Source organism: Primulina eburnea, chromosome 3 (genome assembly GCF_022965805.1).
Source record: "Primulina eburnea isolate SZY01 chromosome 3, ASM2296580v1, whole genome shotgun sequence".
NCBI lineage: Eukaryota > Viridiplantae > Streptophyta > Magnoliopsida > Lamiales > Gesneriaceae > Primulina > Primulina eburnea.
In genome coordinates, this window is record NC_133103.1 from 46379959 (window position 1) to 46394136 (window position 14178).

Genomic DNA, 14178 nt, shown 5'->3' on the forward strand with positions numbered 1-14178 from the left:
AGAAAAGAGTTGATGAAAAGATATATATAATTATAAAAGAAAAGAAGGAGGAATGAATGTTGTATGATGTGGTTATGAAAAAAAAACTAAAAGGGAATTTTGTTGAAGATTGAAAGAAGCTGGAAAAAAAAAATATATGGGGGAATATGAATGAAAGTACAAGGAAGATGAAAAAGTTAGCTGGAGGAATGATGGAATTCAATGAGGAGGAAGATAAGAGATGAAGGAATGCGCTGAAGGAATAATTGTTTATTTTCTCTCATTTTGAATCTCCCAACCTTTATTGTAGCCGTGAGCCGTGGCCTAACGTTATAAGCTTAAAAAGACCTATTAACCGGGTCATATTCCTCCAACATTTAGTGGAGAAAGATATGAAAGATAAGCTTATGGAGAGTTTCTTTGAAAAAAAAATCAGAAAATATGAGCATTCCTTAAACTAAAACACCTTTGAGGAATATGAGTTTCGACTTCCACACTACACACGTCTCATTATCTTGATCTTTTCTAGTGAATGCTTGAGTTTTAAAGTTGCAACGAAAGTGAATTTTACGATTTTCGAAGTGTGATCTTTTGATTGAGTGTGACGGAATTTGGTAGGTCGAAAAGTGTTGATTGTGTCATTTGTTGTGGTGAATCATTGAATATTCCTTCATAATATTTTTATTCTCTAATTTGTTCGAGGACGAACAAAGGCTAAGTGTGGGGGGATTGATAAGCCAAAATCTTATAGAGATTTTTAGGGATTTTATTTGTGCTTATCTAGGCTTTTTATCCCTAATTTTGTGCTCAATTGAATTAATTATTGTAGATTTAAATAAAAGATGAAAAATGATAAAATTTGGAAATAAAATAAATTTACAAGACTTCAAAGGAAATAAAATATTTTTTATTTTATTATCTTGATATTATTGAAATTCTTAATAAAGATGGAGTCTAATATTTGAAAATCAAATCTACAATCTTATTATCTACAAGGGTTAAGTGAAGATGGGCTTAAAAAAAGAATACAAGGAGAGGCCCATTAAGAGTGAAGGAGAAGCGTACAAAAGAAGGCAGCCGTAACAGAGAGAAAAAAAAAGACAGAAGGAGACGGAATAGCATAACAGCGCAGAAGAAGGAAAAGAAGGGAGGAAGAAGGAAGGCAAAACCAGCGAGGAATTCCTCACACACGCTACAAATCACTTAGATTTCTTTCATTCCTTCTTAATCATGTTTTCTGCAATTAATTTAAACACTGATTTTGGCTTTTGTTTTAAGTTTATGGAGTAGATTTTTATAGACTAAGGTCATGATAGGGCTGAGACATATTATTTTTTGATGTTTTGAGTTTTATTCAATTAGATTATTTATTTTATTCATTGATTGATGTCGTTTATCACGTGTTCTTTTAATCTGGCCAATTAAATAGAATATTTGTTGGTTAATCTAAAACCGAAAGGCGATAGATTCATATTTGCTTCACACATCAATCAACACATGGTTAAATTGACTAGAAATAGTATTCGATTTCAGTGTGCGACTTTAGGTTGAAAAAACTGGAATTTCACAGCGATTTAATGCGGTTGAATCTAATTAAATTCAGTTAGGAATAATTGGACTGTTAGATTTAATTAGGTTTATTAATTCGAGGAATCGTTTAATAAATAATTTTGGGAATTCCGTCGTGAATAAAATGATTAATTTATTGAATTTAAATTTGACACGTGGATTATAAGATTGTCTTGGTACCGTTGTGCGCCTTAGTCGTTTTTAAATAATTTGAATTTTCGTCTAGTTAATATAATTTGGATTTTTTTTTTGCTTTAGTTAATTTATTTAAATTGTTTAATTTATTTTTGATTAATCTATCTCCCATCATTTGAATTTTATTTAACCTAAATTAGGAAAAATAATTCATATTCTAGTAATTAAACATCGATCTCTGTGGGTACGATACCTGGACTCATCTCCAATTACTATTACTTGACCTAGTCCGCTTGCTAGATTTATTCCCAACCGAAATCGTCGGTCAAAAAGCATCACCCATATTTTAATAAATTAAAAATAATTATTTAGTAAAAAATTTTCTATTTTCCAGCCTTCGTTCTCCGTTCCTCGATCGCAACTCGAATATCCTTTAAAAATACATTTTTAATGCAATCATGTAGAAAAAATATATTTTATACATGTCAATATGCACCATATAATTAATTTATGCAATTAAAACAATTAATTAAAATATATAAGGAGTTTAATAACTTGTATGCATGTGGTTCGCGTGGGCCCTTAAATTTTCGGGGCATTACAGATCTGCATATGGTACAATGTGTTGAGAAACAATCGGTCATGAAATTTTTTCGAAAACAAGTATGATAAGAAGAATATTCTGAATAGTAAGAGAACCTCGTCCATATTTCTCAACTGCGTTGGGTGACACGTACAAACCAGTGCCCCTTGTGCAAACCACAGCCTTTATAAGCGCAAAGATTAACCCGAAGACAACATCGTGTTTTGTCACAATTCATGTCTGATACATTGGCATTTTGTTCAAGAAGATCATCGTCTTTCATGAATTTATTCAAGCTAATATTTTGATCCTTTGTTCTTGGGAATAGAAGCAAACCAATGACATTGAAAGTGTACAGGAAATAACTCAGCCTAAAAGATGTCCTCGCCACCTAACCTTCAAATGGAATCTTATCAGCCCCTGATAGTCCACAAAACCTCAAATGGAAATAACTCAGCATAAAAGATGACTCCTAAATCATTATCAGAGCCGTGCTTTTTTACTTGTTTAAGAAAATTATCCACATTACTTAAGATCAAACGTTGAAGAAATATATTATCCTAAATTCACTGATATAAGATTATCTCAAACTTATCTAAATTTGAAAGAAAATATCACTCATCATCCAAAATTATAATTAATTTCTTAGAAAGAACTTGTATGAAGAAAATTATATCGCTAGATCTCTTACACAAAAATCAGTTAATATATACCTCATAATCTGCAAGAAGTGTGGCGTCGTGAAAGGCTGCAAGAAATCACATGAATTTGACATCTTCTACTTGTTGCTCTAAGACAGCGGTGGCAAGAGCAATCCTATAAGCAGTGGATCTCATATTCCTGACCAGAACGTAAATCGCGTTCCTCCTCCGCCTTACAAGTGATGCCTTCCATTGTTTCATTCGAAGCCCAGAAAATAGGCTTGCCTCACAAAGTTCTCTAGCCATTGGTTTCCTGCTGTATGACCAAAAAAGCACAAAGAATGATAGCGAAATAGCATTTAATATGAAAACTTTTGAAAGCAAGCTCTTCTGCATTAAAAATTCTTGCCTTCCTCGAACAAAACCTATTGGGCACCTATACGACTCCTAGAGCACAGGATCTCCAGATATGTGATGCTCCCACTTAAAAGATGACAGCTGAACAAATTATGATCTCATTGAAGAGTCAAGTATTTCATGACCATGGTTATCTTATGCAGATCTGCATATGGTACAATGAGTTGAGAAACAATCGGTCATGAAATATTTTCGAAAATATGTACGATAAGAAGAATATTCTGAATAGTGGTAGAACCTCGTCCATATTTCTCAATAGCGTTGTGTGATACGTATAAACCAGTGCCCCTTTTTCAAAACCACCGCCTTTATAAGCGCAAAGATTAACTCGTAGAAAACATCATGTTTTGTCACAATTCATGTATAATACATTGGTATTTGTTCAAGAAGATCATCATCCTTCATAAATTTATTCAAGCTAGTCTTTTGATCCTTTGTTCTTGGGAATAGAAGCAAACCAATGACACTAAAAGTGCACCAGAAATAACTCAGCCTAAAAGATGTCCTCGCCACAAAACCTTCAAATGGAATCTTATCAGCCCCTGATAGTCCACAGACAGTGTTTCTCACCAATTTGACTCCTAAATCATTATCAAAGTCGTGCTCTTTTACATGTTTAAGAAAATTATCCACATTACTTCATAGTTCTACAAAATTATGTTTCACACAATCCCATGGAGCTGGTATTGGAATTTCTAGTGGTCTTTGAGAGGGAGGACGTCGCCCAACTTTATGATTCGAGGCAGTTGCATCCATCGTCATGAAATACTAGTAAGCATCGCAATCAGGATAGCTCTAAGGGAAATATGACAATCTGGTCTACATAAAGATACATATGTTACATGGGATACCTTTATAACCTTAAATGGAATAAACATTTGTGCACTTACTTCACACACAATCCAGTCCTCTCTCAAACCTATGCCATGAGCACAACTTGAAATAAAAGTGTTACAAAATACTTTAACCTAATTTAGAGGGAGAATAACTGAACACCTGAAAAAATATGAAACAGAAATAACCAGATACGTAAATACATTAATGGAACCACACTCATATCATAGACAGACAATTTTTTCTCAAAACATCATTATCGAAACAAGAACCAACACTTTTGGACACACCTGAAAAAGTATGAAACAGAAATAATCAGATAAATAAATACATTAATGGAACCACACTCATATCATAGCCAGACAAGTTAATGCAATCCAATTATACTTCCAGGAAATTATCTGTAATAGGCTTGGCCCATTAGAATAAGGACAGTAATCAAACTCAGCAAGTTCAAAGGAGAAAGTCTGCAAGAGGTTCACAGATGGAAAGCCCAGAAACAACAAGGAATAATTAGAATTTAGGGGATCTGATCAATTTTACCTTAATTCCCCTAGCTATCATAGGAAAGGCTGAAATTAAAGGATTAGAATTTCACATAATTTGGGAGTGAATGTGGTGATTATTCTTGTATTTTATGAGATATTTCCAGCATAATTTTCTTATATCAATAAAGAGCAAAAAAGATTGTGAGTGTCTCCCTAAACGAGCCTCAATTCTCTACTCTTTGAAATAGGTAAACAAGTCAGCAAAACACAAATAAAAAGAACAATTGATGAATTAAACGATCGTTCTGTAACCAGGAACATAACCCAATCCTGCACCCAAAACATTATCACAAGTAAATTTTATCTCGTGCTTAAAAAATAAATTGACACATAAATTCTTTACCACAATCCAAACAGATAACTAAGATCACATTCATAGGCATTAGTTAACATAAAGAAGTTCGAAAATTTTTAAGGTTAAAACTATTGTTGTACATATTAATAAAATTTAATCAACAGGAGTAACAAGTGATTATGAAAACCAAGGAAAATTGGATTCCTAAAATTTAATTATCGAGCAAAAGTTCTGTAAGGACCGTGTATCGTATTATCGTAAATCTTATATTGATTATCGATAATTCATGAAATTGTTGTGCTACTAAGTGTATGAAGTATATAATTGAAAATGAAAGTGGTAAAATAGTTGGTGATAATGGAATGAGACCAATTCCATTAGAAATATAATACATAGTACTAAAGCTTTTATGTTCTGACTTTTGTCCAAATCTATTTGGAAATAGCGGAAAAATCATCCCGAAGTGTACCATGTGTGTTGCAATTCTTGCACTGACACATTTTGGGATAATCGGCATAACTCTCGCATCCGATATCCAAATTGAGTGAGGTTGTTGGCAAATGAAATCCAAGACATAGATCTACAACTTTTATGTTGACCACTTTTTTCTAATTCGGAACCTTGAATAGCATTTCGGACAGAACAACATGCGCACCTACGCAGGAACTAGCACACCAGCGTGTTTTGGCGCCACCGCGCGCATCGCCTTGTTAAACATGATTTAATGCTGATAAGAATATATTTTCTCATAGTTCTCTTCCATTTCCACTGAAAGTTGAAGGGAAAAACAATAAACAAAGGTTCTATCGTCCGAATCTATATCGAAACATTGTCCAAACTTGAAACAAACTATATATTCGAAATCCTCGCGTCGAGAGCTTTCTTTTGAGGTAAGATTATTTTGGTTTCAGCAGCTTTAATTATTGAAATAATGGAATAAAATCTAATTGAAGTCAAGATCCATATATGTGGTAGAATAACCGACAAGAAACTAGTTTTCAAAGTCGGAATTGAATTATGTTCTGATTTCGATTTGATATAAATTTTCAGAGTTTCAAAAGATATTTGAAACTTATATTGTTGATTTTGAATGATTTTATTGATTGAAATGAATATGTTATAGATGTAGATAGATTTTTATACTGAAATCTTCAAGCTATAGTGGACTGGAAACGAAGAATTAAGGTATGTTGTGACCGAGTAACATACGAAAAATATTTGTATCATATGATATATGTTTGATTGATTTGATTGAGAATATGTGTCTATTTGTCTTATTTGTTGAGTTGATGTGGCATACATGACATACACGTTGAGCTGTGATCCTTGGATATCTATTATGATTGGATTTGATTCTGGGGTTTACAAACACGATGCTATGTTTGGCATTATGTGGCTCTTAAAGTATAGTCATTTGTGGCCCCGATGATTGATTTAGATTTGGGATTTGATAGTGCTTTGCCGACGCTATCATACGAGTATCCCTGATTGAGGCCAGTGTGTCAGCTCGAGCATTGATTTGATAACGATTCGATTGATTCTGATATATGCTCGGTGGATGGGCATTTGACCTGATACCTCCACGACATACATGCATTTGCATATCATATATCATTGTTTAGATACTTGTGGTATATATTGTGTTTGTTGCATACAGAGCTTTTCTCACCCCAGAGGAGGCTGTTGTTATCTTTGTATGTGGACAATGACAGGTACTCCAGGATATCAGGGGATCGGAGATGGTACTTCTGGAATGAGACACAGTTGATTTGAGGTTTAGTTGTTTATCCCACTATATATATGTATCTATATACCGGGACATGTCCCGAGGATTTTAGTTGTTGTATGTAGTTGATTATTGTGTGGACATATGTTATAATGTGGTATGTTTAGACGAGCCATGATTATATACTATTTTGAGTATTATAATTATAGATGACGTATTTTGGACTCATTGTAAAGAAAATTTTAACTCGTTTTCGCTGTAATTAATTAAATCTAATCAATTTGTATTGTAACAATGATTAGGAGTTAATGACACCACAAATTCTCACAATGGAATTGTGATAGAAATGAGTTTCATGCCCATATTTTTCGAAAATAGAGAAAGGACTAACACATTAAAGTTATTTTTTAAAGGCAAGAAAAATTTATTGCAGGGAACATTTACCTTTTAACAGAATCTTCCTAATTTTTATTCATTAGTAACAAAATAGGGCAACATCTAGAATATTTCCCCTTCAATAAAGCATTTTGAGTACCGCAATTTTTGTGGCCAATTCCAATATACTCATTTAGCTGATAATACTTTTTCATGCAAAACAATACTTTCTTCCATTGGAGGATATATTCTTATACTAACATCGCAAAAATCACCATCAACGACAACAATTTCATCTTCATGCTTCAGGAAAGCTGAATTCGTTTATGTTTTAGTACCATCTTCATTATTTGAAAACTGATCAAAAGAATTTCCTTCAGGAACAATTGAATGTTGTTTCTTTGTCATAGCACGAGGATCCGTGACAGTTAATGGAATAACTGAACAAGAGTGTATTTGCTCGTTAATCTTAGAGATGGATGCTTTCTCCAGTTCAGTAGGATCAGTATTATCGTCTCCAATCACATTACTTCAGATACCTTGATCTCTCAGAAACAGTGCAACAGCCAATAAATTCTACTGAATTTCTGCAAAGTATATGTTCGAATTGACATGAAAGAAAAAACAAAATTGCGTATGTCTTACCAGCAGGGAGGCAACACCATCTTCTCAAGAAGCTTTACAGTATGTTTGTCAACCAGGATTTGAGAGGATTTCGTGGGATTTGAAATTGGATTTGGAATTGGATTTGGAAATTCAAGTATTTGAAATTCCATTTGGTGTTTAGTTTAAAATTTAAAAATGATATTTACATATCTATTTCTTGTTTGGAGAAAAAAAGATTCGAATTTGGAATTTTAAAATTTTACTAAACTACCCTTAGAAACTTTTGGTGGAGAATGATGTGTTGGATAAAAAAGTAATTTTATGTTTTTAAAAATCCAAATCCTACCAAATCTTATCAAATTTGATGGGATTTGGATATACTTGTGGAAATCCCATGAAATCCTAAGCAAATCCGAATCTTTTTTTTTAACATCTTGCCAAACAGTAAAAATAGGATTTTGAAATCCAAATCCCATGAAATCCTCCCAAATCCTGGTTGTCAAACACACTGTTAATGCTTTTGATCCAACCAATTCTAACTTAGAAAGATGACCCTTAAGAGAAATACATCTAACTGAACTACCTGTAACATCTATCTACGATAATTTCTTTTCAACACTCGCTCAAAGAATAGATAAAATTTTGTCAGTCATCGTTTCACCGGACCGACCCAATGTATAAATTTTTGGCTATATTAAAGCCCAAGCCCAATAACACAATTTTACCCATAAAAGCCCGCAATTTAAACGCAGCCACAACAATAGGGTTAGGTCATTAGTTGGAGTGTCGATCTTTGTTTTACCTCTGTGATTCAGAGTCCGTCAGTCATGTTTTTTTCGTCGTCGTTAATTTATGGGAAGGATTGAAAGATCCTTTCTTTTTTTTTTCCGTGCCAGCATAAATTTATGATCTTTTCCCACATCAATTCTTATGGACAAAACTTGTTCTCGGCAAAGTCAGGCGGATTCAGCTACACAAAGTCCAAGAAAACGAAAGCGGAAGCACAAGGTACGTAAGAAGTCGACTTTTTAACACATCTGATTGTCGATATATTCATAATTCAACACTCTGGCTGAAGGGTTACTAAAGTTTGCTTTTTTACGTTGTTTACGCCAATACACGTTCAGGGTGCTGATCCTTTGGGTGTTAAGAGAGATAGTATTGGGATTGATATGTTGTCTGATGATATGCTTGTTGTCATTCTGTCTTATATGAGTTTCAAAGAAGCTGCCAGGACTAGTCTTCTCTCACGTAGATGGAGGTATTTATGGATGTTTACATCTGGGACATTGGAATTTGAGGATATGGATAGTGCCACTGGAAGTAAAATCAAATGGAAAAAGTTCAAAGCCAGGGTGAATCGTGTCCTGAAGTTACATCAAGGCCCGCATGTTGATAGTTTTATTATTCGTATTAGACATGCACAGCCTCGTCATAGTAGACGTGCACTCCCTCGACTTCGTGGCGTCAATAGTTGGATATATTTTGCAATGCAGAAGGAAGTAAAAAGGTTTAATTTGGATTTGCAGGTCCGTGAGAGGTTTTATTCGGAGTACAAATTTCCTAGCCTTGAGAAGTTGTTATCACGTACACATGAGGTCAAGCCTGCTTTTGGTTTGCTAAGGTCCCTTGAGTTGGTTCATGTTGACATCGAGGATGAGGTGGTTCAGTATTTCCTAGCATCATGTTCGTATCTTGAACAGCTGTGCATAAGGGCCTCTCGTGTTACAAAGAATCTTCGAGTTGTTGATCCATTACCAAACTTAAGAGTTATGGAAATATCCGAATGCTACCATATCCAAAGTCTGGAAGTATCTGCAATGAATCTTATCTCGTTTATGTACGATGGGAATGACATCAGTCTGCCGTTCAAAAAAATTCCAAATGTCTCTGAGCTAAGTCTTGGCGGGGGATTTTGCCAGTCCTTTATGTGTGAACCTAGCAAACACTCAAGTTATTCAGTTCAGCTGGTGACGCTGGCATTAAATGTTGATATTATGGTTGGTTTTCTACCATTATACTTTTGCTCGCTCCTATTTAATAATAGCTGATCTTAACAATCGGAAAGATCACTAATATGATCCTGTCTCGACTTTTTTGTCAGTTTCCTCCGAGAATGATATCCGCTCCTCGTGATCTGCCTCAGTTACACTCCCTCAAGCGGCTGGAATTGAATGTTGTGTCACAAGTTGGCCGGAGCCTTCTCTTCTTTGCTACATTGGTCAAGGCGTCTCCTTTCTTACACGAATTTAGAATCAAGGTGAAGGCTCTTTCTCTAAATATTCGACTTTATAGTTAACATGTTGAATTAATATCATATGAATTATTTTAAATGTATTCTTACTGAAGCATTAGGCATGTTATCTCGGACGTGACTTGAGATTGGTTTGGACTTGATCATCTGAGGCATGTCAAGCATCACTTGTTGGAATTGGCAGAGCTTGAATATGTATTTAACTTGTTCATATTTTGAATCATACTTGACCTTGGCTCAGTTTTTTAAAAGGCGCACCCCTTGGCGAGGCAAAACCTTTGTGCCTCGAACCTACACGGTTAAGCACACTTCGTTGTGGCCTAGGTACGTCGCCTAGGGGAGACCTAGGTTTTCCTTGAGGAGAGACCCCATTATTTTAAGACATAATGGGTGCTTTGATCTCTCTTCTCTCTGTCTCCCCTTGCCGGATGCGCTCTCTCTATACATTCTCATGCACCTGTCCCTCGCAAAATATTCTCTTGTTTGGTAGAACAGATTCCAAGAGAAATGATTTTTTTTTCGTTAGAAGAATTGGACACTTGCTGGTTGATATTTAGTGATTGATGATTGCTAGGACCAAATTTGTTTAGTATGCTTTACAATTGAATGTCATAAGTTAAATCAATCTGAACGAGGTTGTTGAGGATGTTCTTGCATTTTACTTCAACTAGTTTGATGATATGGGAAATCAACAATTTAAACCAATGTGAACGATATGTTTGGTAATATGAGTTTGTCTGCCTGAATTTCTTATTTTCCAAATCCTACTCTAATCAATTGAGATGAGCCTTTTATTTTCTTTCATATTGATGCAGGTACGTTACCTTGTGGATCTACCATGGTATACGGTAATGAAATAAACTCTGACTGCTGTTGAATTATTATTTTTATTAATATTTTTCCTGCCACGAGAACTCTGCTATTCAACATTATTTTTAACTCTGCTCTTTATCAATCATCGTGACAGATAAGCTCTCTGATGATGTTTCCTGAAATAAGCGCATTCGCAGCCAGATTCCGACACCGTCATAAAAATCTTAAGAAGTTTGAAGTGTCTGGATACATCGGGTGTCCGAGTGACGAAGAATTTGTTCTGCACTTATTTAAAGTTGCTCCATCTGTTGAGATGGTTGTTATCGACACCCAGAGTGAATGTTATGAACAAATGCTATGGGACTGCTCTACCATGTGTAACAAGGAAGAAGGTGCTCAATGTTTTTGTCAAAGGGATCAAATGAAACTACTGGAGGCTAAATCTGGGGCCAGGACAAGGGTGGAAGCAAAAGAGCGTGCCAAGCAGCTGGAACTCAGTTCTCCTCCGAAAGCCGTACTAGTTATTACATGATATTTGATTCTTTTAGTTTTTTTTTTTAGAAATCAATCTGGAAATTGGAATATACAAGGCCTTAGTTTTGCCACTTAATACAATTGATTGCATTTCATTTCCCTCTTTTTTTTTTATTTAAGTTTCAGTTTCATGGGGAAAGTTTAAAAAAGGTATTCACGATAAAACATGGATTAGCTACTAAAAAATAAGTTGGTTTGTGTATTATGTTTGAATTATATTGTGTATGTGTAATCGGCGGCTGCCTCTTTTCTTCTTTTTATTCTTTTTTTTTGAATTATATAGGTTTGTACTTCGACAACATGACGTCAACAAAATATTTTTAGTTGGTATAGAAATTTGACGTGAGAGGCACACAGATGATCAAGAAAATCGAAGATTTACAATTGAAAAGAAAGAATGAAATGAAAATTTGAGTTGAAATCATGGGACACGGTGATGAATTTGCAATAGTGAGAAGCTTTTTGTTTTTGTTTTTTTTTAAAAATTGGATAATGGGAGTTAATTTGGGATCATGCAAAGAAGAAGATAATTATTAGTAGTAATGCATGTATTTATATTTTATTTCTCCTATATATTATGAGATTGAAGGAATATTTAGAAGGGTTAAATTTGTGAAGATACTGAAATTTATTTTTTCTGACATTTGAAGAGCAAATAGTTAATGTGTACATTTTGTTATTTAGTTTAAAAATAATAAAATAACTATGATAACTATAATTTTTTGTATTAACATTTTAGAATAAAAAGTATTATTGATTAAAATGCATTCAAAAACAATGTGATCAGTGATGGAATTGATGGTGGCAGTAGGAGTTGTGGATTGCCTTCAACAGAGTTACTTGATTTGCATGTGGAAGAAAAAAACAAAACGATAACTCTGTGCAAGGGGATATTGATGAGAGCGATTCCGCGAGTGGTGCGGGTAGTTCACAATTAGTCGTAGATATTGGTAATCATTTTCCAACCTCAATTGTGCATGCTGTTATGACGAGGAGCGACCGTGTGAAGAAAAAGAAGGGAGAAATGTTTGTAACTTCACCAAGTTTAATACCTAAACGTGGAAGGAAGGTGTCCAGACAGAACGTAGTATTGAATGATTCTATTCTGAATTCGGTATTGTGTTATATAGAACTTGTTAGTATGACTTCTTTACCTTGTTGGACAAATAAAATCCAGTAATACGGTGATATTTTATCAACAAATTAGAAGGAGGCTTATTGTATAGAAATACTGGGTTTTAAGAAATTAATACTTCGGAAAATAAAAGGAAAAAAAAATGATATTAGGGTATGTTAGTGATTTGGAATTTGAACAGGTTAGAGATATTATTAAGGATGTGGCAATATTATTATCTAATTGGAATAATTTTGGTTCCTAGATTTTGATAATTCTCGAAATTTCTTATTAAGTTGGATTGCACTAGAAATCATAAACAATTTATGCGTCGAGACTAAATCGTTCGAATTTCCAAAATCTGGAGGCGGTGTTGCAGTATTTTGTGATGGTCAAAAATTGTTGAAGGGGAGAGGAGAGAAATTTTGGTGGACCAAATTTTGTGTGCAAAAATTCTTATTTCATATGACCGTCAATGAAATATATATAGAGGTTGGCTCCTGATCACACAAGGATTCTTTCTATTAGGATTCATAATTCTACTCTCACCAAGATCCCTTATTTTCATTAAATAAAATTTTCATGTTTATTATATCACGTATCAATCAACTATCGATAATCAATGATATTTTTATATATACATATTTATATCTCCATATAACACACACACACACTTAATTCTAGACTCCTCGAGAATATATTATATGAGATTTATACATATTAGTGTCAATAATACTAGTACTATTATTTAATTAGTAAATTCAAAATTCACTAAATAAATAATTGTGAACTCAATATAATCTCGATTGACGATCTGAGAGTGCCGATGTATCAAAAATATAAATCTTATTCATATAATCAAAATTGAAAATTTCGAATATCAAAATTTGCACTTTCTATATTTGATAGATGTCAGTTTTGTGAACTCCTTCACCAAAACATGCAGTTTCACTCTCTTTCTCCTATTAAAAATTAAGTTAACTCCCATTTCTTCAATTTTATGAATCAACTTATAACTCCTTTATAAGTATTCTATTTAATTTTCATCGAACTATAGTCGTCAATTTCAACTCCTGGAATTTTAACTTTCTCAACAAAAACACAGAATCCAATACTTATGTGTACATCGATGGTTCAGGGATATAGCTAGCTATGGGTTCACATCCATGTGATTTAGAATAACATTTGTTCTTATTCAAGCTTACCATAATTAGTCTCATTCTTTTCATCAACGCATTGATCAAGAATGTCAGAACGCAATTATGATTGCACCCATCAGATCATAGTGATAACGTCTAATAACATCGTCACATGATCCCCTAGGTATCACTGATAGTGCTTGCAAGAACCTTATGTCATGATCAGCGTACATTACGATCCCTTCAAATAATATATCGGATTAAATATGCAACAATTGATAGATCGAGTGTTACATATGAATTCAATAAGGATATGATGTATTTTTGAATAATAATAGTGATATTGTATGGGCAACTAGGAAAACACATTTCTTGATCTGGCCAGATACTCCTTGCACTATTAACTCATCACATCACAAATTATATTTTCACCTGTAGGCAAACAGTAAATCCCCGATTACAATGTATTTGCTCCTACATATTTCGAAACTACACCAAATCTCGGCAAACTGATGACTCTCAATAGAGTCGGTAAACAGATCAAAGTGCATACTAGTACATATAGCCTCTACATTGTCCCGGGTCAAATGACTAATAGGTGTACAACCATAACCGT

The 14178-nt window shown here is 34.0% G+C and overlaps 1 protein-coding gene, 1 long non-coding RNA gene and 1 pseudogene across 4 annotated transcripts in view; 1 reads left to right on the forward strand and 2 right to left on the reverse strand.

The window, feature by feature from the left end:
* Positions 1-2695, reverse strand: part of LOC140827667 (uncharacterized) — a 76847-nt gene extending 74152 nt beyond the window's left edge. For all 3 annotated transcript variants that reach the window (XR_012117001.1, XR_012117000.1, XR_012116999.1), the window contains exon 1: positions 2383-2695. This is a non-coding gene — a long non-coding RNA (uncharacterized lncRNA). The remainder of the gene's footprint in view (positions 1-2382) is intronic.
* Positions 2696-2797: 102 nt separating this feature from the next.
* Positions 2798-8437, reverse strand: LOC140827394 (ribonucleases P/MRP protein subunit POP1-like; annotated as a pseudogene).
* Positions 8438-8448: 11 nt separating this feature from the next.
* Positions 8449-11407, forward strand: LOC140827666 (F-box/FBD/LRR-repeat protein At4g26340-like). The gene is made up of 5 exons (XM_073190437.1): positions 8449-8716; positions 8836-9708; positions 9813-9968; positions 10778-10810; positions 10930-11407. The coding sequence occupies exons 1-5, from the start codon at positions 8639-8641 to the stop codon at positions 11305-11307; spliced, it is 1518 nt and encodes a 505-aa protein (XP_073046538.1). The 5' UTR covers positions 8449-8638; the 3' UTR covers positions 11308-11407.
* Positions 11408-14178: the final 2771 nt, after the last annotated feature.